Genomic DNA, 27,562 nt, shown 5'->3' with positions numbered 1-27,562 from the left:
AAAGACCTAGGCTTACGGTATGGTCCGAAAGTAGCTGGTCGACCAAAGAATCCCATGTTTGGGTGTCATAATTGACTCGGTAGTAGCCAGTTTGTCCTACGTTAGCAATGTACCAGTCTGTTGTTGGGGCACCCGGCGGCCAATCAAAGGAGGCTGAGTATTTAAATAAAAATGCAATTGTTAAGAACTTGGGAGATGATAAGAAAATTTACAATGAGGGAGGAGAAATAGATTATGGGGAAGGAAGGGAGAGCGAGAGATAAGTTCAGTGAGGCAAAGAGGGTAAAATAAAGCAAGATTCAAGATAGAACAATAGTTTCAATCTGACTCTCAACAGGTGCCGATGAGATAAAAAGTTGAATAAGTAAATAAACCAGACATAAACATGACAAATCTAAGCAGAAGACTGTGTGAAAATATAGTTAAAACTAATTGAGAAACTGAATCAAACAAACCATTGAGAAGATTTGACCACTTACTTGAACTTAGTTTCATACGTGATTGCGTTGGCGTCGTGTCGGATTGGAAATAGTAATCAAAGAAGATGTCCCAATTGTAACTGTGATGGAAAGAATCATCATCATTACAATTACAAACAAATATTGCCATCGTCGCCATCATCTTCATTATCACCGTCATTTTCATCAGCATCATCATCATCGTTTTCATCACAAACATCATATTACCATCATCGTCGTCATCATCATTGTCGTCAACATCATCATCACCGTGATCATCACAAACATCGTATTAGGCCTACCATCATCGTCGTCATCACCATTGTTATCAACATCATCATCATCGTTGCTACTCAGATTATAAGCTATACTTTGATCAGCTCATAATCGGCGGGCCTGATAACATCGCGGATTAATATCAAAATATTTTATTTTGATAATTTTGTAGTGACATCTCGCCAGAAGCATCACAAAATATTTATTCAAGTCATATAATTTGTCTACTTTCTTTAACACAAAATAAAGACCAGACAAGTCAACTAGTAGCACTCTTGACGTGGGTCTATTTTTCGGTGTAGTGGTAAATGCCTAACATTTCCCGCCTATTACGAGCTGATCAAACTATGACCATTATTACTACCATGATCATTCCACTTTTCAAAATAATAAAGTAATAGAGTTCTTTTGTAAACTTGTTTAAAATCCAAACATTTCACGATACTCTTCGGTAAAAATAAGATATAAAATAAATGAATAACATATTCGTGGTAAGTATATCAACCAGTGACTGCTCCACTTACCCATAAGGACTACCATACTCGTCGGCAGTTTTATTGGCCATGGGGTCGACTAAGAACCATTCTTGATTTGCCTGAACCTTGCTTCCATCCCTTGTTAGATTAACGACAGGGAATCCCATTTGTAAGGTCCACGTGTCCATGATTTCGCCTACGTCAATTCCACTTGCCTAAGAAAATGAGAAAATTAATAGTTTTATTGTCGTCCTTGAAGAAAGCACGTAACAACCACATTTATTATGTTTCATACATATTATTTACATTACAAGGTATGTACCACGTTCCGTCCAAATGGTGGTAGTTACTCATTCCACATTTTTTCTGTAGTAGTGCCCCTAACATAATTTCGCAAAATTCTCATAGAGCATGATATGGCAGTCAAGGCTTTGTCAAGTCACGGCGTAGTATAGATTTATTCAACAGTGGCTTCGGAAGATTTCAACAAGAAGGGAGCTGACAAAACGGAATTATGTTGATGACTTGTTGTAGAGGTGCCCTAGTGAGGGTCCCCATTGGAGTCCGAAGATTTGGCCCAAAATAGCCGTTTTTTGCGACGTGCAGTTAAACAGATCGTAAGTTATCTTATAGGAAAGTAAACGCCCTACCTCTTGAAGGGCATCCCAAAGATCTTGACTGACAGCGTTGTCAAACTGGAATCTCTTCAAAAATATCTGAAAAAAATATACACGATATGACCGTTATAAGATGTGCTACAAAGATAAATATTAATTTCTTTCACAGGTACAACTTAAATACTTGAAACTTTAATTCAGAACTTTAATTTGGTGATTTTATATCAAACAAAAATGGGGTCACAAAAATGTTCATGACCAGGTTGGGTTCCTTGCGTCAATCCTTCACAAATATAGATACCTTTAATACGTTCACAGATATGAAAATATCCCGTCAAATACAATCCCTCCTGGATCCATCTAAATTGTAAGAAAATGCTTAACAGGAAAATTCAGGTAATTACTATAAAACAAAGCTTTACAATTAAAATTGTTCCAAACAAAGTCAACACGATGCCAGTCGACAACAGAATATAAATTCGGTATTTACCGTGATTTACATGAACTAGTAAACCTGGACTTCAGAACTAAACTCCTCAACAAAAGTTTGAAAGTTGTTTCAAGCATCTATATCTCACATTGTTTGTGACATGTTCATACCATGTTGCATATCAATGGATAGCTACTTTATTCTCCTTTACAGTGACACCACATTCATTTGAAACAGTAACTTTTGTTACGGCTGAGTACACGGCTTGTGAATTTAGTGGGGGAAACAGAATGTGCCAAATTGATCATTATTCTGTGCTCAAACAGCACAAGTCACTAACCCCGATTGCGGGTAGGAAAACCATATAAAACCATATTACTTGATGCTTGATGCTTAAACTCCTAGAAAGTTTCCACTTGTCCAAGGATGATAATAATGATCATATGATTACGCAGCCACAACAGCCAGGCACCTCATCCTCATGCTGCTCACCTGCCTGGTCACAGGCTGCTGTGGGATTCCATTTCATACCACCAAATAGTATTATACGGTCGTGCGCCCTGAATGCATTTCTCAGAAAAACCCATGGATGGCCTAAAAGTAAGCATTAAAGTGAGCAGAAATTTGCATAACTTTGGCTAAATTTGGATTGGTCATGATTAGTAATATCAAATCCTGCAAGTGTACCGCAAATGGGCGAGATCGAGTATTTTTGTAATGATTTTAAGCAGTCTTTTCTGTACAAAAACACTGGCATGATTTTGCAGGAAAATTCGGTAATTCCCAGACATCATAGACTTCGAGGGCCAGTCTTAAAAAATAATGACGGTCAACCTATAATTTTCCCAGTCAGAGGGATCAGGCTAGGGCTAATTTCATCCATCATAGCTGTCGCTAAGAACTGAGTCGCTCTTGCGAAGAAAAAATGACGTTTTCTTGAGGCGAATTTAGTACATATCCATGTGGATTTATTTGGTGGTGTGATATCTTCAACCAGGATTCGTCGCAGACGACGTGGTTACATTGGCTACTCTGGCACGCACAGCACGACCAAGCTGGTCCAGCAAGTGTTCTATCAGGTTGAGGTCTGGAGGCAGGCCATTCTAATCTTTCTACTCGTATTCTGTAGGTAGTCGTTCTATCGTTGACTACCTGGCTATGTGGGGGCGAGCGTTGTTATCTTGGAGGATTGCATTAGGTCCCAGATTGTGAAGATATGGGATTGCAGCTTGCTGCACAGAATAATGGTCAATTTGGCACATTCAGTTTGAGACCTCACTACATTCACAAGACCTGTTCCAAAGGTGATTGTTTCAAATTTGGTATCATTGTAAAGGGGAATAAAGTAGCTATCCATTGATATACAACACGATATGACCATGTCACAAATAATCTGAGATACAGATACTTGAAAAAACTGTCCAAACTTTTGTTGTTGAGGTGTTTTTTTTCAAATAGTTCCCTATAGAGCATTAATACTTACCGTCAAACCTTCCCTAAATGCTTCTTCACCGATAATGTAATTCATCATGCGTATCACGGAAGCACCCTAGAGAAAAATATTAATTGTGTCAATAGGGTAATTTCATTACTTGAAGTAGGGGAAGCGCTACAGGTATAGTATATGCTTCAATGTAGTTCAATGCTTCAGGAACAAATCCATATTAATATCCAAATTTAGATTTAGAATAATTACTGTTGAAGTGTCATAACGTTCTTTACCAAAACATTGTGCCGTTACGATGATGTACTCAGTCAGCTACCTGCACAACCGATTCTTTTGTTCTGCAAGGCTCACTCAGTCATTTAATGAGGCAATACAAACGATCGAAATTGGTGTTGAAATGAGCAAAAATTTTTTCTCTCAGCCAAATGAAAAGCAATAATTTTCATTTTTTCAGTAAATGGCTGGAAAAACTATAATGCTTGATACTGATTTTTTTTTAAATCCTGGTGTTAAACTTAGGCCTGAAATTCAGTCATTTAGTGTAAGATATTCGATTTTTATAGGCTTCAGCTCGGCCCGCGAGCTTTTTCTTGGATCAACCTTTTAGCTTTTCAAAGTAATATAGTTCGCTAATGAAGGATTTTCCCCAACTTTCTAAAGCACATCACCGTGAGCTATATATCATAGTTTTGTCAGAATTTCCGTTTTGATTTCTAAATCAACACGTGAAATCTAAAGGCTAGTACTAGCATTGTGGATCGATATCCCTGGGTTTAAAAGGAATACCGGCATGGCTATAGTGTTGCCAGAACTTCAATATAGCAAAGAAATTCCCAGACCTATAGCGCTCCTACTGATCATGTTTAACCAGAACACCCAATTGGGGATTTAATCGCTGGTCGGGCAATTTGCTTTCAATGAAAAATTGACCTGGATAACAACAAAGGAAATATCGACTATTTCTGCTGGTTGCTCTCGAGATAAAAGTACTCACCATTGCCTACTTTTACTTAGTTTGACATTTTCGGATCATGAATGGAAAAAGGGTAAAACAAAACGGAAATTCTGACAAAACTATAACATATAGACCCACACGATGTGCTTTACAGAGGTGGGAAATATCTTTCTTTAGCAAACTATGTTAGTTTGAGACGCTAAAACATGAATTCCGTAAAAAGCTCGCAGGCGAATTCAAGGCCTATAAAAATCAAAAATATCACACTAAAAGACACAATTTGATGCTTAATTTTAACACCAGGATTTAAAAAAATGTATATCCAAGCACCAAGTTTTTAACTGACATTACTGAAGAAAAAAAAAATATTGCTTTATATTTGACCGAGAAAATTAATTTCATAGCAAAAAGGTGTATCTCTGAATTGTGCTGATTTTTACATGTATCGATCGACTTTTAGCGCGACTAAGCATTTCTAAAGAATTGGTTGTCCAGGCGGCAGACTGTACTTATTTTTAAGATATAGCTTAATTTAACTGGGTAGTAAATTATTTTCTGAAAGAAAGTTATAAACTTGAAAATAAAATCATCTTTGACCAGGATTTGAACCCTGCACCTTCTTAAACATGTTAAAACAGCATACTATTTTCACTTCTGAGTTCTTACCTTACTGTAAGAAATGGCGTCAAAGATCTGATTGATTTCATCAGGATTGTTAACTTCTACAACAATTGGATGGGAACTGACTATCTGATCCAGTTCAAATACATAATAGATCTCGCCCGTCACGAATTGATCCAGCTGGAGGAAAACAACGACATTTCTTCGTTAATAACATAAGGATATATTTTGAACAGAAGGAAAATGATGAGCAAAGGCGTTAAATGAAGCTTTGATGAAACCTTTGTTATGTCAGTATGTGAATAAAATGGGCTATTCCAGAAAATAAGTGGAAACCCCCTACAGAGGAATAACTTTTCAATCAAAGAAATGTCTGGATATCCAGGCCGGCTTTCTGAAAACGACTGGAATTCCAGTTGCAAATATCGCTTGAAAAAGTCTGGAAATCCAATGTATATATTTATATATCCAATAAAGGAAAAATCACGGAAATGTCCAAATGAGCTCTTAAGGGATCTGGAATGAGCGTTTCGACAGTATTTTTTGTGGGACATGAGAGCACCTCAGAAGTATCGAATTGCGTTCTAAATACGAAGCATGTCTTTCTGATATCAAATAATTTTCATTTTTTGAAATTCACGGTATAATAAAAAATTTTATGACAAATTATTAATATTTGATATTTTTCACATATTTAATATATAACAGTCCTCTAAGTAAATTATATAAATCTAATGATATATTCTTAAAGTGTATGTAGCTGGGAGGAAAAGCCGACGATCAATTGAAAATTTTGACCTTTCATATTGAAGATATGGATTTTTTCACCAAAAGACCTATTTCTATTATGGTGTTTGGGGGGAAAAATCCATATCTTCAATACGAAAGGTCAACATTTTCAGTAAATCATCAGAGTTATAGAGTTAACTTCGAGTACTGTTAAATATCAAAAATATCAATTTTTCATGATTTGCCATAATATGTGTATTACGTTGCGAATTTCAAAAATCAAAATTATTTGATATCAGAAGGACATTCTTCGTATTCAGAATGCAATTCGATATGTCTGATGTGCTCTAATGTCCCACAATAAATAATGTCCAAACGTTCATGCCCCTTCCCTTAAATTGAGGAGTTCTGATTTTGAACTATTTTTCTGCTAGATTTTTTCGCCTTTAGACACTTTAAAAATCTGGATTTCCAACAGTCACGACTAGACAAAAAGTCATGAAGTCCGAACTCCTCTATAGGGGGTGTGCATCTATTTTCTGGAATAGCCCAATACGACACAGCATGCGGCATTAAAGTTTAATTTTGAGAACACTTGAATGAATAATAATGCCTTCTCCTTGATACTTAACACTAACAAGGGCGATGTAGGACTAACTGTAACACTGACAAATAAGGCTTGCGGCCTACAGGATAATAACAAAATAAGCGCTGAACAAGGAATGACCTGTTCCTTACTAGTAGTAGTACTATTATCTCCAGACACTGAAATGACGAAAACACTTACACCAAAATTTGGGCCTCTTGTCAGCCATTCAGAAAGAACGCATAATTTATTCAAGCAATGTTTTTAGAAAATTCCCTGGAATCAGCCAAATAATAATGATTTCTGGACAACTTTTTCGCCCGAAGTAAATACCCGACCGAGCATCCCAACAATTGCTGGGACGCTAGTTGCGCCTATAACCCAAGAGTTCCCCTTAACAAACTGGGAACTATTTTGCTAGGCACTCATCTAGCGATCAACTCCTTATCGAGGAGGAAAAGTTCCATAACCAATAGACAAATATTTCGCTAGGCAATCCTCTACACGATCATCTCCTCGGAGGAGGAAATAAAAAGATCCATAATACCAATGGAGAGAATATAAAATGCCGCGGACTTACATGAATTCGCTAGGCAGTCATCTAGCGCGTCAAAAGAAATTAAATGGCTGATACCTTTCTCATTTTCCTATTATATTCATATTCAGATTACATAGTGGACATCGGTAAATATACCCACGCCAAATACCCAGTAGGTAGATGCCTACGGATATTGGAACTACTAAATAGAATTTATTAATGTAGTACATGTATAATTCTGTACATTAAATCGATCATTTAGAAAAATGATCAAAAACTACCACAAGGACTACTTGTTAACATCCGTACCCTGTACCATGGAATAAGCTATTTCTGATCCCCTCATTTCCTTTGCTAGTAAATACCGCAAGATCCACACTTGTGATTATTTGCAGACCCTCTGAATTTTACGGTTGAGGCCTCTTCACCACAGTGGACCATTAACCCGATTTTTTTTTTTTGAACATGTTGAAGGAGTTAATTGCAAACCCCGTTATTTTTTCGCTGCCAACGCCACGCAAACACAGTGCCATGCTCTGCACATTTATGATTTTTTTTCGAATACATAACTAGGATACCATGTCTAATACAAAAGGCAGCCTTTAACAGAAATTAACGCGATAACCAGCCGGCTGCGCAACTCATAAAAACTTGAACCCAATATTTCATTTTTATTTATACTTTGATGAACAAGAAAATCTGAGGGCATAGTACTTGGCCCCTGTCTAGCTATCCCATGCCAACCTGGTATTAATTCCTCCCTTCCTGCTATAAATAAAATTACTCGACCTAAGACTGAAGGGTATTACCACCTAAGATTGAAAGTGGTACCAATTGTATCGATTTTGTTAATGCTTCTGAAGACACATTAGATTGAACACACATATACAAAATAGAATTTAAAAAAATACAACTGCGCAACAGAATAGAATGTGTTGCTGAGATAGAAACTGAACCTAAAGTGATCTACTCACGCACACTCTCACACCCGTATACAATAGTCATACTACTATGTAACTCAACAAACCTCAATGTAATTAGAATATTATTCAAATTCGGAGAACTATCAATCGAATATATTTTCATTTCTCCTTCGTATTTCATCTCATTCCTAATTACCTTTTAATTTGTACTTTATATGTACTTGTCTCACTACTGCGAGACTTAAATTGTATGACACACTATCAAACTCTTTAAATCAATTTTAAACATATATCAAATATGACATATGGGAAGTGGTGGGTGGGATAAAAAAATTCTGCATCTGTTCTTGCTGAAAAACTGACAGAGAATGACTTTAGCCAACAAAATGGCCACCGACGGCCCCGAGCAAGGATGCCCGTGATTGGCCCTCCTGAAACCAAACAAGGCACCCAATTGGCTCCCCATAAAAACATCGCGTGACCTCACGAGGGCGATCCCATTTCAGCTGCAGGGATAATTTGTGTTTCATTTGATGTACAAATTAAACTGCATTCTATATACTCAGTCAGTCGTATTTGGTTTCATAAATACATGGTCTAGCCAGCTCATCAATCGGTTAGGCGTTAAACTTACGAGGTGCATACAGAACCAAATTTGCTCGATCTTTGGATCGACCGTCGATGCTGCTTGGAAGCTTGTAATAATCAGAATTATAGGTAAATTTGTATTCGTCAATCATATTGCATGCACAGATTTATACGTAATCGCGATTAACCTCTTTGGTTAGTATAATAGCCGAAAGTGGTGCTAGGTCTACCACTGAAAACCTTACCATGTTCCATGTTGGTTCTGCCTCAGCAGCGCCAAGATATTCCAGGTAGCTGGCAAAGCCTTCGTTAAGCCAAAGATCATCCCACCATTTCATTGTCACAATGTTACCAAACCACTGTACAAAGTAGAAAAATAAAATTCAGAAAAAAACCACAATTCAGATTAAAGTCTTTGAAATCTTGCTGGCTTATTCTAACATACCAACAACAAGCTACACATGCATCAACGGACACAATTGGACCCCGATTTCAGTAGAGAGACACTCCATTGGTTCCGGCGGTAACCATAATAAACACTACGTCAATCCATGAAATGGCGCGAACCATTTCAACCGTAGGTAAAGTGCTTTGTTTCGTTTGATTGACAAATTCATTAGTATTTTACACAATACCATGATTACTAGTACCTGTTTTACTGATACTCACCATATGTGCAAGCTCGTGTGCTACAATCACATTAATTCTTTGCTTATTACCCTCTGAAGACTCAAGAGGATCGTATAGTAGGTACCTTTCTCTGTATGTGATAAGACCCCAATGTTCCATGGCACCGGATACAAAATCAGGAATAGCGATCATATCTAAAAACGAAACCAATCAAAACACATTTGAACTGAAACTGAAACAATCCTAAAAGCAACCAAACTCATAAATACTTATCGAGTCAAGTCGAGGAGATGAGAAGGACGTGATGTGAGGGAGGAGCCGGTGGAGGGAAAAGAAGATGAGAAAACAGGAGAGGAGAAAAGAAGCATATACAGAAAGGGTAGAAGATAGGAGACGCCAGAAAAGGAGATGGTATTAAAGGAAACAAGGCAGAATCATAGAGGGAAGTGCAGAGATGAGAGGAATGAAGAGCTTAGTTCCAAACCAGTTAAGTCCACAAACACATGGTAAATAATGAATTGTTGATGTTACAACTCATTGTTGCTAACATTTGACAAACATGTGGTTGTGGATTTAACATGGTTTGGAAACAAGCTCTTCAAATAATGACAGTAAGAAAGAGAACGAGAAGTTAGTTTTCAATCCAAAGTATGCAATTTTGCTTTGTTAAATCTTACCCAATTTTGGCAGTGGATAAGGAAGATCAAAATATTCTTCATAAAAAGTGGTGATGTTGAGTCCGACTTGTAAAGCATAGGCAGTTTGGTCAACTTTATCAGGTGGAGCATATACACGGAACTGAAACGGATAATAATATCTCGAGGATTACTTAGGACCAGATTAACACGTTTGATCAAAACTAATTGACATCCCAATTTTTTTTTGTTTCTGTTGAGGAATAATTCAGAAAATTTTATCACAAATGAATGGCGTATCATTACAAGATCGTAGCACTGTAACCATTGGTAACTGTGCGTAAAACCAAGGTTTGAAAAAGTAAAAACCAAAAACACCACCATTGGGAGGTAAAAACAAAACAACCAAGCGAACTTCGTTCTTTCGTTTTTGTACGTATAACATGTATAATAATTGAAGGCGATTCATTATAATAACGTTCTGTAACTTCATAAAGACGTGTGGTAGTTATCGTTGTGATTTATACACATCGACACTAAACTGGACGGTCGTTTCAAATCAAGATCGGAAAGGTCGGAAAATCGCGGTATTTATTCATGGACGGTACCCTTTTGAGTGAAAATGCAACTTACTTAGCCAAAATCAACATGGATCATCGCGAGCAATATTTCCCATAGGTACCGTATTACGCGATTTGAAAGAAAAGGGCAATAATGTTCGTCATTTTTCGGCACTCAAAACTTCATATTGGCAACATAAACAACAATATCTTACACTCCTCAGTAACCGGAATTATTCAGTAAGCTAAGGGGTCAAATTGGCGGACAAGAAATGTCTGAATCCAATCATGGTACCCATGGTACGTCAGTGCGCAGTATTCATTGGGGGCAACTACAAATCACTATAGTGTTCGCTCAAAGTGCTGGCGTACACCCCCGGGCGTACACCACTGATGTACACGGGCGAGCGCTTCAAGACGCCGCATAGATTCTCGCGCAAAACAGCAGCCTCAACACTTTGACGTCACAGCCACATCAGGGTGAAAAAATGGTATAGTTAGCCTATTGATATTCGTCTGTAAGCAGAAATAATGACGATTGTATTACGTGTACGTGAACGGTTTTCAAGATTGCTGTGAACTTCAAGCTTTGGGGGAGCATGGCCCCCAGACAGGGCCGTAACTTACCGGTCTATCCCCGCTAATAAATCCTTCAGTATATTTAAAGTCACATACGATGAAGATAGCAAGGTAGGTACTCATTTTAACCGACGTCTCAAATAGTGTAGATGTCCAATCGCCATCTGTTGTAACCTATTTACAATTAATTAAATTAATTAACGAATGATGACAATAATAATAATAATAATAATAATAATAATAATAATAATAATAAATAATAATAATAATAATAATAATAATAATAATAATAACAATAATAATAATAATAATAATAATAATAATAATAATAATAATAATAATAATAATAATAATAATAATAACAACACTAAAACAACAATTAAATAAATGAATTAACGAATAATAATAATAATAATAATAATAAAAATAACACTAACACTAATACTAATAATAATACTAATAATACTACTACTACTACTAATAATAATAATACTAACACTAATAATAATAACACTAATAATAACACTAATAATAACACTAATAATAATAATAACACTAATAATAACAACAACAATAATAATAATAATAACAACAACAACAATAATAACAACAACAACAACAACAACAACAACAACAATAATAATAAACATAATATAGGCCTTTAAAGATGACACTCCCATAAAAAAATCTGATTTGGAATTATTTATTTCATGGTATTTGACTGTGGGACTAAGTGGACTTTCAAATCCTTGAAAGTACTGATTAAAAAGATGTTTATTTAATCAATAAATCACAACTATGTGATTGAACTATGATAACCCTTATTCAATCCTGCGTAAGGCAGGAAACTAATTGACCCATTACTCAGAACAGTAATTTGGCAAAAATGCAACTTGTTCCTGGTTTTGTCAGAGCGGGTCATTATATAAACAAATAAGTCAAGCTTCTAAATAATACATACGGACTTTTTAAAAATAAAACATCGAATCTGATGGTAAAACATCAGTAGTTTCTCCACAAAATACCGTAAACGTTCGCCTAATGGCGCACCTGGGTTCCTTTGCCTTGGGGTAAATTTCATGTACAAATAGAGCTCCCTCCACTAAAAATCGCAACAAGAATGAAGAGTATGTGCCCTTATTTGCAGGTGGGATTTTTTTATGGGAGGACACTTTTGGTTTGTGTCTAAAATTCCAGTTATGTCAGAGAGCTCATAGCGCCATTAGGCGAACGTTTACGGTATGTGACTATATTCAAAATTTCGGGCATCCATTTATAGTTAAAGATAGAAGTAATCTATAATTATGTATTATTTACATGATATTCTACTTGATTTCTTACCGTTTTAACAGGCATATTTGACAAAGCATTGTACACAGATGCATCCATGTTATGTTCTAGAGTAGTAGTGAAGTTAGCTTTGAAATCTGGTTCATCAAGACAAGGGAAAGCCCGCCTAGCATCAGTTGGTTGAAATTTACTGGTAGCCAACCACCTGCGTGTAGAAAAATAAGTAGGAGTTATAGCTAACAATTTTTGTGCAAACACACATTACAAGTCATGCTAACACTATGGACTACAATGGCCACACCCCAATGGCATAGTTCTTGTTTTTGTACCCAAATTTTGTAAGGTCATTCAATCAAAATATACAAATGTATTGGGCTTAAGGAATTGGGCTGATAGATGAACTTGATGTTGTGGATCCTAGTGTATGATGCCACACATTACAAGTCATGCTATGGTGCAGGCCTCCTCCCAATGTCATTATTTTCTGGGGGATTGAAAAATATTATCCCGTTTTGCCAAATGAAACATTAACATACAAAAAGAGTGCGAAGAGTAAAAGCCATGAGAATCACTCCAAAAGAGTGAAAATCACTCCTAGAATAGCGAAAACTGAAAACCATTCCTTAAAGTCCCATTAATTGATCCCAGCGAAAGTGCAAACAAATTATAGAATTGTTTCAAAATTGCTTAAGAGTGAAGGATAAGTCATTCAAATTGTCATATGGTATTTTTGAAATGAAAAATTTGGCAAAAAAACCCAAAGAAAACACCAGTATTGCCGAAGTTGAAGCCCCATTCAAATACATGTACAGGGTGTCCCAGAAAAAATTTAGAACGTAAGTCGAGAAATAGACATCAGAATCCAAAAATCTAAATATCAGCGTGTAGCCCATCTTATTGTGCATCTTATACACTAATTTTACTGGAATCGGTTGACTGATTGCGAAGCAATGTACGATTACATATTAACGCACGTGTCAATTCACTTCATTCCAAGATTGAAAGAAAGATCATTCAACACAATGCGCACTAGTGGTTAACACTGTCAATGGGCTTCATATTTTGTTCGGTGAAATCGGTTTCTTGCAAAACATTTAATTAGGTTTTGTTCAAATTTGAAAACCTGCACGATATTGACAAAATAAAAGCTTGCATGTAAGATGATGCTCGGTACTTGTAAATATCTTTTTCGTTAATGTTGATATAAATGTTGTATAAAGAATTATTACATAAAGAATTCCAGCTGCATGGCTTAAAAAATACTCACACACATTAATGTTTTTGGAATATTTCCAATAAATTTTAATGCAAAGTTAAATCTTTTAAAACTCCAACATTATATTTAATGTTGCATGGTATCAAAAATCACACGTTACGCTGTAAGCACTTGATCATTGTCATTCTTGGCTCAAATGTTCTTTGGAAAGTTAAAATATAACATATTTGCACAACCTAAGAATTAAAGTTGGAAACCTTCCAATTGCAGAAATCAAAATTTTCTCGATCAAGCTGTTATTCATCTTCAGTGAAAGCATGAATAACATAACACCGTCGGATTATAAAATAGATAATGTGGACTAAATTTAATGAGATACACAAACTTTAGGAAGCGCTCAGCGGATATGAAAATAGTGCCTTTTGATCAAACTTGGAATGAACTGCATTGATGCGCGCATTATGTAATCGTTAATTTCTTCGCACCCAATCAACCGAATCAAATACAATTTCGTATATGTGATGCACAATAAAATAGGCTATGCGCTACATTTTAAATTTTTTATTCTGATGTCTATTTCTCGACTTACATTCAATTATATTCACTCGGTATTTTTTTTCTGGGACACCCTGTATAGCTATAAATTAAAATACTGTTGTAAATTACAGTTTCATGTAAAATGTTTTATTTTGTCTTAAATACACAGTTTTCGGCTCAACCACTATCAGGCTGTGTTAGCACATCTATGACAATAACAAAGGTACCAAAATCGTCCGGATGACCAAATCACTGAATCGGCCTTTAAAGTGTGAAGACCACTCTTTCAAGGTATGATATTTAAGGGACATTAATTACTCTAATCAGACCTTGAAAGAGTGGTTTTCACTCCTCTCACTCTTAGTTTTATACATGTAGGCCTATAGCTATACAACAGTAAGTAGTGTTGATTATTCCAAACTGTAGATTGAATACAATTCCTGACTTTTATTGGATGTGTATACCAGTTAGACCACGGCTCCATTTGCCCTAATAATCTTGTGTACATTTTCAATATCTGTGATTTTATATTTATCCAATGTAAAGGTTAGACTGTTCATTTTCACACTCACTGTCATGCATTCCATTCGAGATCCCCCTCATCTTTTGTCAAACGTGTATCTTTAACTTATCTATAAACCGTCATATCGTATTAGCAGTAAAACTAACAAGACAATTATACATCATCACTGACCGTTACTAAATCAAAGACCATTGACTTCATTGAGGCGAGTTGCAGCCTTAAGGCCATATTTGTTAAGTTTTGGTAATCATTTTCTGGGCTGAGCTGCCAGAGCATGGTAGACACGGGAACGGGCTACTTTAAAAAAATCATTTCTCTTCCCCAGAGGCTTATCAACCGCGAATTTTTGTGTTTTTGCTATAATATTTTATTATGAAGAACGTAAAAAAAATACTTGTGTCACCTTTTCATGTAACCTTTACGTACATTTTATTTCTGCCGGTGATACATTGATCTTATTAGAAATGAGTCAAGGAAGCCACTTATCAATTTATGTTCCGTGTATCGCAGTTAATTGAGACATGCCAAATCAGTAGGCCAGAACGAAAGTTTTCTCTAATCCCTACCCCACCACCAGAAAAAAAATCATGCACATGGGGAAATAAAAGCTAAGAGCATTGGGATCTCACGTATTGAAAGCATACATTTTCTGGTGAGTGTGGGCTTTGTCTACATGGTCTATATTTAATGCATTCAAAATCGAGTATATTAAAACCTACGCTCGGTTTACTGTTTCAGCAAGTATAATTACATGGTGTAATTTTTCATCATTTCAGTTCTAATTTGTGTAATTTTTCATCATTTCAGTTCTAATTTGATAATTACGTTTATTTATTGCTCCTATCGATCATGAGTGACCCTCTTATTTGCTTGTTGAACAATTGCTTTCTGTTCAGTGTATCAACTTTGTATAACACAACACAAAAATAAATGAACAGTAATAAATGAGATAAAAGAATACACGGATGCTATAAATGTTTAATTAAGTTAAAGATTAAAAGGGATCCGTTATCGCTGATTCATAGTCACGCCTAGCGATAGCGTACAATAATTGTTGATTTATATTATTTTTTCAATTGACTTTTTATCAAATATGTTAAATAATGTATACAAATGAAAACACATTCATAGATTATGACGGTTTTTGCAATAACAATGCGTTCTTTGCTACCATACTGTAATCCTTCAATCTTAAAAACAAACTAATTTCACGTAGTAAAACATTCTTGATATTGGCCCTACATCCCAATAAAATACGCATAATATAGTTATATCTTGAATCGGACTTTGTCCTTTGAATGTAGTGTTTGTAAGCCACAATAAATAGCTATCAAATATAAACCTTATCACTCGCTATCTGCTTACAATCTGTCTATGTTAATATGATAGACAAAGGTTAGACTCTTTCGATCAGATACAGGCTTTATAAATACAGTAAATTAAAACACTGGAATTACTTACGTCAGACATGGGCATTATACATAATTTCAAATAATCTTGAAAATCGAGCCATTTGCATGGAAGGTTTCACATAAATTATGTGATCTTATTGTCAAGCTTTAAAATAAGCGGACATTGCTCTTGCTTCACTAAGATTTTACAAGAACCAGGAGCAATTTCGGAACAAACAGGAGCAATTTTATTTTCAAATAGTAAATTTATCATTTTCTTCATATACAATACAGCATACCAATACCACTGCATCAAGTGCAAAACTGGAAGCAGGGGCAATTTGTTTGAGAAAATTGCTCCTGGTTAATTCATTTGATGCGTATATGTCTTAATCTTAAAAATGCCATTTCTTTTTCTTTTTTTAATTGGTTCGTGTCGTGTCTTTTAAATGTTGTTGTATTCTAAAATCCATATATTTTAAAGTTATCGTATATGCCCTATATTTATTTCATCCGATATCAATATTTCCACCCCTTCACGTTGCGTTTTCATAATTTGTACGCCTATCGCCTAGGTGTCATCTCTTTTTATAGATTACTGTTAGGGCAGGGCTGGATATGACATACACGTCTGCTATGCATTACTCAGTAAGTTGATGTAAGTCGTTGCGTCAACTTTCTGAGTAATGCCAACGCGTACAATTTTGAGTAACGCTGACTCGATATCATTATGTTGGTCGCACTCATTTGCACTTACTTTATTGAGTTGTCACAACTCAGAAAATGAAACTAGCTTAGCATAATTTTCTAGAGGTGTGCTATAATATACAAAATTTTGCACTGATTACAAAAATAAATATTTGAATACTGCTAATTGTGCAGAAAATGATCCAATTACGTGAATTAAGTAACAAAGTACCAAATTGGAATAACTCAAAACAATAAGTACCGGTAACTTAATATGAACGAGTTACATCAACTTACATGTTGAGTTACAATAACTCAACTAATTGGTTCCCTGAACTTGAATTCAGAAGTTGGCATTACTTAAAAAGTTGACGCAACGACTTACATTTTTAAGTTCGGATAACTAAAATGAATTTTGGTTTGGCAACTTTTACACTATTTTTGAGTTGTCCAAACTTACTCCTTTTGAATTGCGCCAACAAGGCGAACAAGTCATTTCTATGAGTGTACAAAAAGAAACAAACAAAATAAAACAATCGAAGCAATATAGCTATTTTGTAAAGTTTGAGGCATTTTACTGAACATTTGGAAATACTCTGAACATATCGGAGATAGATCCCGGGAGATAGATTAATTGAGTAGCGCAAAGTATCAATATGCCTTTTGTTTGTAGCAAATAGGACATACGGTTTTCATAATACTTGTATCCATTTATATTTTCTTTGTATCTTGTATGTGTGTGTTTTTAGCAATAATCAATATATCCTAGTTAATGAGCTACAATGACTGAAAAGGATCAATTAATAATATAAATGTTACCAGTGGTTTCCTTGACTCGGTATAAGATCAATGTATTTTAAAATTGTATTATTTAAGCAAAAATTACATAAACTGGAAATGGCCTGGCTCCGGTTCACCTTTTAGTGAAAAACTCACCTCCACAAGAGTGAGAAAGAGTGAAAGTCACTTCAAAAGAGTGAACATGAAAGTGAAATAGAGTGAGAAGAGTGATCTTTCCAAAAGAGTGATAATAAACTCCAAATGAAATGAGTGAACGTGAGAGTGAAAAAGAATAAACCACTCCTAAAAGAGTGGAAACCACTGTTTCAAGGTATGATACAATTAAGGGATACCTTGAAAGAGTGGTTTCCACTCTTTTAGGGGTGGTTTTCTTTTCTTTCTTTTTTGGAGTGCTTTTCACTTTTTGAAGTGATTTTCACTCTTCTTTCTCTTTTTTCATGTTTTTGCAGAGTAAGTTTACCCACACTGTTACATTATAGAGAGTCATAATACTTCACTGAAAGTAGGCTTGCTCAGCATTGTGTGAAACCCCGGGTGAAACCATGAATCGTTTCTAAAATGTCGGGTTATATTTAACGTTTTAAAACGTTTTGTATGAAAACACATTACAACAATATTATTAAAATGTTTATAAAATATTATTGTACACTATTTGCAAACATTTTCTGCCAAATATTTTGTCAACACTTATGTTATAATATTTGCACCCAGCAAACACAGAAATGTTCTTAAAATGTTTTTTTTTTTCAAAACGTTTTAATAATATTTAAATGTTGGGTTATATAAAGGTCATGAAAACGTTTTTAAAATGTTATTGCAAACATATTTCGAAAGATATTTTTTCAACCCCAAAATAACATTCTGTTTAGAATTTTTTGTATTAAGTTTTCACAAATGTTTTTGGAATGTTATTAAAACGTTTTTATAATATACCCTTTATATAACCCGGCATTTAAACGTTTTCTGTTAAACATTTTGTGTTTGCTGGGCAGTAGATTATCAAAAAATGTTTTTTAATGTTATGAAAACGACATAACATTTATATAACCCGACATTTAAACGTTTCCTGACAACCTTTATAACCTTTTGCGAATGATGTCGAAAACGTTTTGTGTTTGCTGGGTAGTTGTTGTTTATATATATGGTCGAATCCAACGAAAAGTGTACACGGCATGTTCAGGGCCATAACTTAAAAGTATTAATCAATTGGCATTCGTTTTTGTATTGTGTTTATTCGCCTTGATCATACGCTTCGCGCCATATATAATAAGACCCCTTTTGTGAAAAACTTAGACACAGAGACCCCAAAACATGCTATTTTTACCCATTTTTCAAAATATTTCTTAAAGTATTTTTAAAAACATCTAAATCAGTTATGAAAAGAAGTCATTGGAATGAATCTAAATTGATTTCCTGAAAGGAGTGTATTCAAAGATTGCCTGTTCAATTTTTCACATATTTGTACATAATTATGAATTTTTGTGATAATTTTTTGAGTGGTATTTTTTACATTACCTACGAATACAATTGTTCATAGCACTAGATATATCTTTAAAAATGGAAATCACTAATAAATGCGCAATTGATACAAGCTTTGATATGTCCAATACTGAAATGCATTGCATTCGGACATCTTTATTATTGTGTTTAGCTGCCAGAAATTCTAAATGGCACAAAGGTAGGTTTGGTAAAAAATATGCATTACCTCCGAATACATGTTAAAAGCTGTGCCATTTCCACAAAGTGAGAGAATAGTAAACAATAGTTAAGCAATAGGTGCAGGGTAATACACTCTTTATTTCTACCAAGTTTCAATAACCTGCGTTTAAATATTTCTGAGATGTCAACAATAAAAGCAAGTATTCGTAGGTAAATTTCGGTAACCGAATGTTACCTACGAATACACTTTGACATCATGACAGTATTGTGAAACACCGCCATTCATGCCAATGCCCATATTGGTACATATCGAATGCCTGTATGTTTGCTATCAAATCATATGTCAATGAAAGTTGCGAATTCACACACATGCCCACTATGCAAAACTGAATACGGCTTAATTGGTGAAAAATATGTACTGAAATAGACGACGGTCTGCTCATTTGAAAGAAAAATCAGATTCAAAGAAGATTAGAAGGGGATAACTACTTGGATTTGTCAACTGTCATGTGTGCTTCATTTTAAATGTTTACCAACCTTCTGATTTCTTAGTAATTTGTGTCCAAATTGATTTATTCGAAGGTAACTTTTGACGTTTTCGCTAAGGTTACCTACGAATACCATGACAAAAATTACTGTTCTCATTGTCTCATGATCTAGACAACACATTGATGGACCCTGGTATAAAGCTAATTGTAGTTGCCCTCAAACGAAAGGCCACAAGACGTAACTGACTCCAAGATGGACTTCACAAGTCTGCAATAACGGTTTTAAGCGATTTGTGTGCAATTAAGCAAATTAAAGTCACTTTAGTGCCTTTGTTTCTTACTTCAATCCTCTTTCAACCGTTGTGAACCGACATTATTAATACATGATAGGGTCTAAAGTATCAATAAACGCACATAAAGAAAATAATACATTCAAAGTGCTTTATAAAATGAAGTTTTGATTGCGATATCCACCAAAAGTCTAATTCTTACCTACAAATACTGAAATGTTACTTACGAATACAGCATAATACATGACATGTGTAATGAAGTGTCCCTACCAATGGAAATTAATTGTCAAAAACTTTAAGCGGTACCCCAGGACACTATTATTACCCATATACGGATTCATTCAACAATTATTTATTATGTAAAATTGCTGATTAACTACTTGTATATCAAAATGAAGTGGTCAAAATCTTGCTAAAAGCATCAAAAAATTTTGATCTAAGGTAATAGCATTTATTCATTTGGACGTACCATCTGAAAGGGATCTAAAAACTACCATTTTATTAATTCATTGCCATAATAGCAAAATTTAAACCTATAAACTCAATATAGATATTGTTAAATCGCTCACGTTACCTACGAATACCCGGGTTTCTTCACCTTTTCATTGTATAAAGCGTTAGGTGTATGCGTATAATTCCAAATATTCTTGAAAACATATATCATACTCTGGTTAACAAAGTTCCTTGTATCTGATCCAGAAAGTTCACTTACTTGTGTACGTTTCAACAACACCTGTTGTCTTTATCAACACTTGATTGGTAGTGACTGCTACTGACAACCGACGCTAGAAGTAGTTCCAGCGTTGATCTTAGAGTTGCCAGTTGATTTTCCTCCAAGGGATTTTTTAGGTCCCTGTTTCAGAAAGTCATCATATATGTGAGATATACTGCAACCATCGGTTACAGTACTTCGAGATGGCTCGCTGATATTTTAGGTGCTTTGGTCGGCAATACTCAACACCATGTTAAGAATTCTAAGCAATTGTCGGAAGATCTTGCAAAAGTGGTTATTGATGAGGAAGACATTCTCAACTCCCACGATGTGGTGAGCTTATTCACTAACACACCCATCGACCAAGTGTTAGACATTGTTCAAAGTAGACTGGAGAAAGAAAACGTGTTGCGAGTTTACAACAAAGAGACAGGGTTTAAGTTAACAAGTGAGGATGTGGTAGAACTTCTTGAGTTCATACTAACTACCACATATTTTACCTTTAGAGGTAAAATTTACCGCCAGCTGTTTGGTACTGCGATGGGCAGCCCGGTATCTCCGATTGCGGCTAACATATTCATGGAAGCTCTTGAACAGCAGGCGATCGCTACGGCACCCTTAGATTGTAGACCAAAGCTATGGTTGCGTTATGTGGATGATGTGTTAGAAGTTATCAACAAAGATTGCGTCCAACAGCTTACCGACCACATCAACCAAGTTGACAAATCGGGGTCAATAAAGTTTACTTTTGAACAAGAATCCCAAGGTAGCCTCCCGTTCCTAGACACGCTGATAGTGAAACAAGACGACGGCACTGTAAAGCTACTGGTCTATCGTAAGCCAACACATACAGACCAATACCTGAACTATCAGTCTCATCACCCGTTACATCAAAAACTTGGTGTGATACGCACATTGTACAACCGGAAAGACAGCGTTGTGACTGAAGAGGAAGACAAAGTGGAAGAAGAAGAGAAAGTCAACGAAGCCCTTAGAACATGCGGGTATCCTGATTGGACCTTTAAGAAGGTCAAAGACCAATTACAGTGTGTCAAACCCAAGAAAGTTAACAAAAAGACTGATGACAAGACCAGAAGTAAAGGCATGGTTGTGCTTCCCTATGTTAAAGGTGTTACTGAAAGAATTTCTAGAGTCATGAAGAGTTACAACATTTCTACTGCGATGAAACCGCACGACACTCTCAGAAAACAGCTGGTACATCCTAAAGACAAACGCGATCCTAACAACACCACGGATGCGGTATACAAGATACCCTGCAAGAACTGCGAATTGTCCTACATAGGCGAAACAGGTAGGAAGTTTGGCACGAGACTTGAAGAGCACAGAAGTGAGGCAGAGAAAATGAGCAAAACGGTTACCACCAGAGCAGGTAGAAAGGAATCGCTGTCAACTATACACAAGTCGGCCATCACTGACCATGTCGTCGACAAGAATCACATCATTGGATGGGGGGAAGCTGAGGTCATCGGCACGGAGCAAAATAGATACACTCGCTGGATAAAGGAGGCTATAGAAATAAGAAAGAGGAGGGGCACCACCATGAACAGAGATGAAGGACAGTACCAACTATCTCACATATATGATGACTTTCTGAAACAGGGACCTAAAAAATCCCTTGGAGGAAAATCAACTGGCAACTCTAAGATCAACGCTGGAACTACTTCTAGCGTCGGTTGTCAGTAGCAGTCACTACCAATCAAGTGTTGATAAAGACAACAGGTGTTGTTGAAACGTACACAAGTAAGTGAACTTTCTGGATCAGATACAAGGAACTTTGTTAACCAGTTTACTATACCGATCCTGATGAATCTGTTCAATCATATATCATACTCGTTCTTATACAATGTGTAAATTGATTCATACTCATTTGATAAATAAAATACAGAAACTGACCTAAACTTCATTTTCAAAAATAAACTAGCATAAATTGACTAAGATCATATTGATCGCGTTATAAAAATAAAAACAAATATTTTCTGGTTAAGTTAGCATTTTCCTGACACCCTGTGGTCTACATTACACGAAAAAAGCGTTAATGGGATTATTCCATTTGTTTTAGGTTGATTAGTATTGCGATAGTGAAAGCATCCTAGTGGTATTCGTAGGTAACATTGGGTTTTGATATCACATTTACTATCACACGTCCTAGATTTATTTTTCAAGATTAGTAATGGCACTTTTGGTTCCTATAAGGCCAATATGTCATCAATCAATGGGCAAAAGGAAAAAATTGTGGAGACATTTTTATTTCGGACTTTTATTTTTGGCCCGTGGACACTTTTGGTTGGATTCGACCATATCCGTGCACATAGCAGTTTAAGCAAAATGCCCTGAGTCCTGACATGACACATTTTGTGTTACAATATAAACACTGTGAAAAAGTCAGAAAAGAAGTAAGAAGTCGCGATCGTGACAATGAACAACTTGCAGGTGAAAAATGACAAAAGATGGTATGTAATAGGTCTCCGTGGTCTGCTAGGTATACATTGAAATTGAATTACTATGTATATTGGTTTAATGCACTTTCATATTTTAAAGGCACTATGTAGGTCTACTTATACATGTAACATAACAATTTCCATTCATAGATTGTATGCCCAAAGTGATTTAGCTTTTATATATTTTATTCAATTTGGCACATAAATAAAGAAAAACTTTACATTCTTCCAAAAATTAATTCATTTATTTACTTTTGCTTATTTATTTCACTCATCTATTTATTCCACTCATTTATTTTAACATTAAGGTGCAAAAACGTGGTCAGCACATGGAGGTAAATAAATACTGCACAGGGCAGGGTCAAGTTAAGGTTTGTATATTTTTACTCGTATAATGAAAGTGTTTTACACCAGACTGAGGAGGAGAGGGCTTAACCCTGCATTTTTGCGGCTCAACAAGATCAAGTGCCAGCCTTAGGGGTGGTGCAATAATTATGTGTACCCCGGGGTGAATTCTCAAAATGGTCTGCCAAAAATCGCTTGCCCCCCCTTTGGCCGTGCCAAAAAACCTTTACCCCCCCCCTTTCGACGTGCCAAAAACCTTTGCCCCCACTTTTGATGTGCCAAAAATCTTGCCCCCCCCTTACACTTGCAAGATTTTTGGGAACCCGAATTTAAAACCTTAAATTGTCTTAACATATAATGCGAGCGCAGCGAGCAGGAAATTTTGCATATTTGAACGTGTTCGTAACGTTTTCCTACGCCTTTTAGGGCGTAATATAGAAACGGTGCCCAAAATATCTGTGCCAAAAATTGCTTGCCCCCCCCCCCTTTCGACCTGCCAAAATCCATTGACCCCCCCTTTCGACCTGCCAAAAATGCTTGCCCCCCCTTTTGGTCTGCCAAAAATCTTTGCCCCCCTATAATTCACCCCCGGGGTACACATAATTATTGCACCACCCCTTACCTTTCTTCCCCGGCAGCGTTGGTATATATACTCTTGTAAAACCCTACAATCTTCCCAACAAGTGAATTGGTAAAGTGCAGCTCAATCTCATACTCCCCCGGTGTCAGCTCGTCTTCCATTTCTATAACATAGAATTCATTTGGTTGATAAATAAAGGTGTCTGCGATTGGTAATGCCGTACCATCTTTCCGCCTCACAATTGAGTTGGTTATGGTAAGCTCCTTAAAATGAATTCTTGGGTATTTGATATTTTCTGTTACAGTGATCTGGATGGTGACATCACCATCATAAGTTTCAGCAGCAAGATCTGGTCGAAGTCTTAAGATGTAATGATCTGCTTGCAAGGACTCGGGAAGGCGAAGTTCGCACCATTCTCCTTGACATGGTCCAGGTGTAGGGGACACAGGTGGTTCTTCTGTAGGCATCCGTTCTGTTGTTGATGGTTTTCCATTGCCTGTTGTTGTTGGTTCCTTAGGTGGAGGAGAAGTTCCTTTGATTGGTCCTTCGGATGGTAATTCTTCCGGTGGGATCTCAACACACTGAGGAAGAAGTCCACACAATAAACCAACTACAGTAGTCATTACCACGACGAGTAGCACCCATGCTATAAGCTGGCTTTTACGGTAATAACGCTTACCATCAGGCCTAGGGCCTGCGCCATCTGTGAGTTGCATGTTACTATCAAACGCATCTTCTGCCCCCATTTTGGTGTGCAAGTCAACTTCCTGCCAACGTTCTTGGCCTGCCGTTTTGACTGTAAAAGTAGGCTCTATGTAATATTTAGGCCTGGTTCAACGTTTATCAGGTAGCTGCAAGTGCGATGTCTCGGTGTGTTTGCAATGGGCGAGTGCAGATCAAGGGCATTAAGCGCGAGCGATAACAACGCAAATTACTGACCTTTGCTCTCTAGGCTATGTTCTCATAATTGCGATTTTGAGCTGTTTTCGTGATGTTCGTGGACCTTCTCCGAGGCTTTTTCGTAGTAGTACAGTATTATAATATAGAGGGCAACACGACCACGTTGTGTAGATTTCTTTTTGATAGGGAGGGGGGTCGGTTTGCAATAGCAGAACGTTTTATGGTTTATTCTAATTTACCCGGGCTGCATGGCCTAACTTATAACTCCAGAAAACGTTTGGTAAAGACGCTAATCTGGGAAACATTTCAGGCATGAGAATTTTGGTTTTAATCTGAATTCATTTTTTAGTCAAAATTTAATTTCCTGAGCCTGTTTTTCATTTTTGCTTAAGATGGGGACTCGTAACGATTGCGCTATTTACTGAAGTTATAGTAACAATTTTATATGGGTCATTTGGTTTAATAAACCATTAACTTTAGCTTATCTGCAAAGATCGTGATAAGTCAATGTCTTGAATAATGAGTATACAGGTTGTCCCAAAAAGATCTTATCAGGTGGTGAATACATTTTGAAAAAAAAAAACCGGTGAAATATATAGGCTAACTGTACCGTAAAGAAGAGTAATCAAGCTTTAATAACTTGATTTCACTTCAATCGGTAACCAAAGGAGTCCTAAATTTACTTGGGTCTTGGGGAGATTTCTGAATTCATCATACAAAGCGGACTAAATCAATACTATCAAAATGCATTAATTAAAAGTGTTGAAACTTCTTAATTATTCATGCAATAGTGTATACATTCATCATGGAAAGGAAATTAGTCTGATTCTGAATATAAACACAACAAATTTGAACAACATGATTATAAGTCGAACCGCAGCCTGATACGGCTCTACCAAACTTTACAAACAGACCAATATGATTGGTCTATTTGCTCAGTTTTGAATATTGTAAAATAGTGTATGAAATAGTGTAAATTTTTGGAAAGGAAATAGTCACTGATTCTTTCTGAAACACAGATTTGGTATAAACACAACAAATTTGAAGAGCATTACAAACTCTGCACTGTTAAACCGCTGTTTAAAAGTTTAAACAGTGCTGATTAGCGGATGAGCTGAGCCAGTTGTGTAAGAAACAACTTGTTTAAAATTCTTTTAAGAATTTTAAACGGGATTTTAAATATTTCGTATTGTTGAAATATTGTTTAAAAACAATATTTTAAACAACTGGCTGTTCAGTTCACTATTTCGTTAATCAGCGCTGTTTAAACATTTTTTAACTGCGTTTTAACATGATAGTGTAGTAAAAGGAAAAATTTAAATGTTTTCTTTTGTGTGTGTTTTTTTTTCTAGTTTTATTTTTGTTTTTTAAGTTGTTTTTATCGTCATATTATATTAAACATCGGCTTATCGACCAAAATAAAGCCAAAATATAAAATCTTATTTAGATGAGGCATAACATCTGAAGTGGAAAGTTTATCCTAAAGAATTAAAGAATTAAAGACCATCGGTTTCACCGTTTTTCTAGAATTATTCTCCATCCGAGAGTCAGAGTTAAGATCTCTATTTTGGGACACCCTGAATTTCCATGGGTTACCTTTTCTGCATGCAGGATAAGTATTTGAAATGCATGTGGTTCAGACGTTTCCACAAAGTAAAAAATAACGATTAAGTTATTATTTGCAGCAGAGGCCTGCAGTTCGTTGTTTTATAAGAGGTCTGCATGCTGTCCCGGGTTCCTGTCGTTTGGGGACGTCAACTGGGGCATCAGACTGCCGTCTCATGCATGATACGGAAGACCCGGGTTCGAATCCAATTGATATGCAAGTACGTTTTCTCTTCTTTCTAAGAAAGGGAGCGTATGAGAGCGTGCATTAAATTTTACGTGCACATAATAATTTATGATGATTGATGAGGCATGTAGCAAAAATCTTCAGTCAGAGCTAGTCCGCATGTGGAACAGCTAGGACCATTATTATTGAGGGCTCTTGAATTTGGAACTCCATTGGTCGTAAGTGTTTACAATCGAAGTCAGCTGCCTTCAGTCCTACTGGGCTTGCGGCATTTATGCTTTTAACATCGTGGTCCTGGACCACAAGTTGCGGACAAAATTAGATATTTGCGTGTGAGTGAGTTTAGGTTGGTGATTCCAAATTTCCAATAGTGTCAAATAAGAACGCCACCACTAAATTCGTGCATGTTACTTTTTCAGGATGGCGTTCGTATACAACTATGCTATACAAGCAAAGGGTGTGATGGATGACTATTAAGGGCTCGGCTAGCGACGCTTGCAGGACCTGAGAGCACATATCAGATTCACTAAATTGCATTCTGAATACGAGGAAAATTCTTCTGATATCAAAATAATATAGGCCTAGATTTTTTTTTTTAATTCGTGATATAATTGAAATTTTATGGCAGACTATTGAAAATTGCTATTTATTTTATTTTTTATATTTTAACAGTCCTCGAAGTAAACTGTAAAAATCTAATGATATGTACTCCGAGTGTACTCCCATATGAACATTTTGACCTTTTGCATTGTTGATTTTTTTTGGCACTGATATCTGTTTTGAAGTCTGCCCGCTGACCATGTTCAATACAGAACAAAATTATTTTAAAACGCTGTTTTTATTA

General features: G+C 36.0%; 1 protein-coding gene across 1 annotated transcript in view; it reads right to left on the bottom strand.

The window, feature by feature from the left end:
* The window catches only part of LOC140171341 (glutamyl aminopeptidase-like), a 32,753-nt gene extending 7,788 nt beyond the window's left edge, over positions 1-24,965 (bottom strand). The window contains exons 1-12 of the mRNA XM_072194578.1: positions 24,069-24,965; positions 12,390-12,543; positions 11,097-11,222; positions 9,952-10,072; positions 9,314-9,468; positions 8,890-9,003; positions 5,326-5,460; positions 3,741-3,806; positions 1,861-1,926; positions 1,259-1,425; positions 480-559; positions 17-153 (exon numbers count right to left, since the gene is read on the bottom strand). Of these exons, the coding sequence (XP_072050679.1) occupies positions 17-153; positions 480-559; positions 1,259-1,425; positions 1,861-1,926; positions 3,741-3,806; positions 5,326-5,460; positions 8,890-9,003; positions 9,314-9,468; positions 9,952-10,072; positions 11,097-11,222; positions 12,390-12,543; positions 24,069-24,772 (2,025 nt within the window). The 5' untranslated portion in view covers positions 24,773-24,965. The remainder of the gene's footprint in view (positions 1-16; positions 154-479; positions 560-1,258; positions 1,426-1,860; positions 1,927-3,740; positions 3,807-5,325; positions 5,461-8,889; positions 9,004-9,313; positions 9,469-9,951; positions 10,073-11,096; positions 11,223-12,389; positions 12,544-24,068) is intronic.
* Positions 24,966-27,562: the final 2,597 nt, after the last annotated feature.

The sequence above is a fragment of the Amphiura filiformis genome, chromosome 15, assembly GCF_039555335.1.
Source record: "Amphiura filiformis chromosome 15, Afil_fr2py, whole genome shotgun sequence".
Classification (NCBI taxonomy): domain Eukaryota; kingdom Metazoa; phylum Echinodermata; class Ophiuroidea; order Amphilepidida; family Amphiuridae; genus Amphiura; species Amphiura filiformis.
This window is presented reverse-complemented; position numbering and strand designations above follow the sequence as displayed.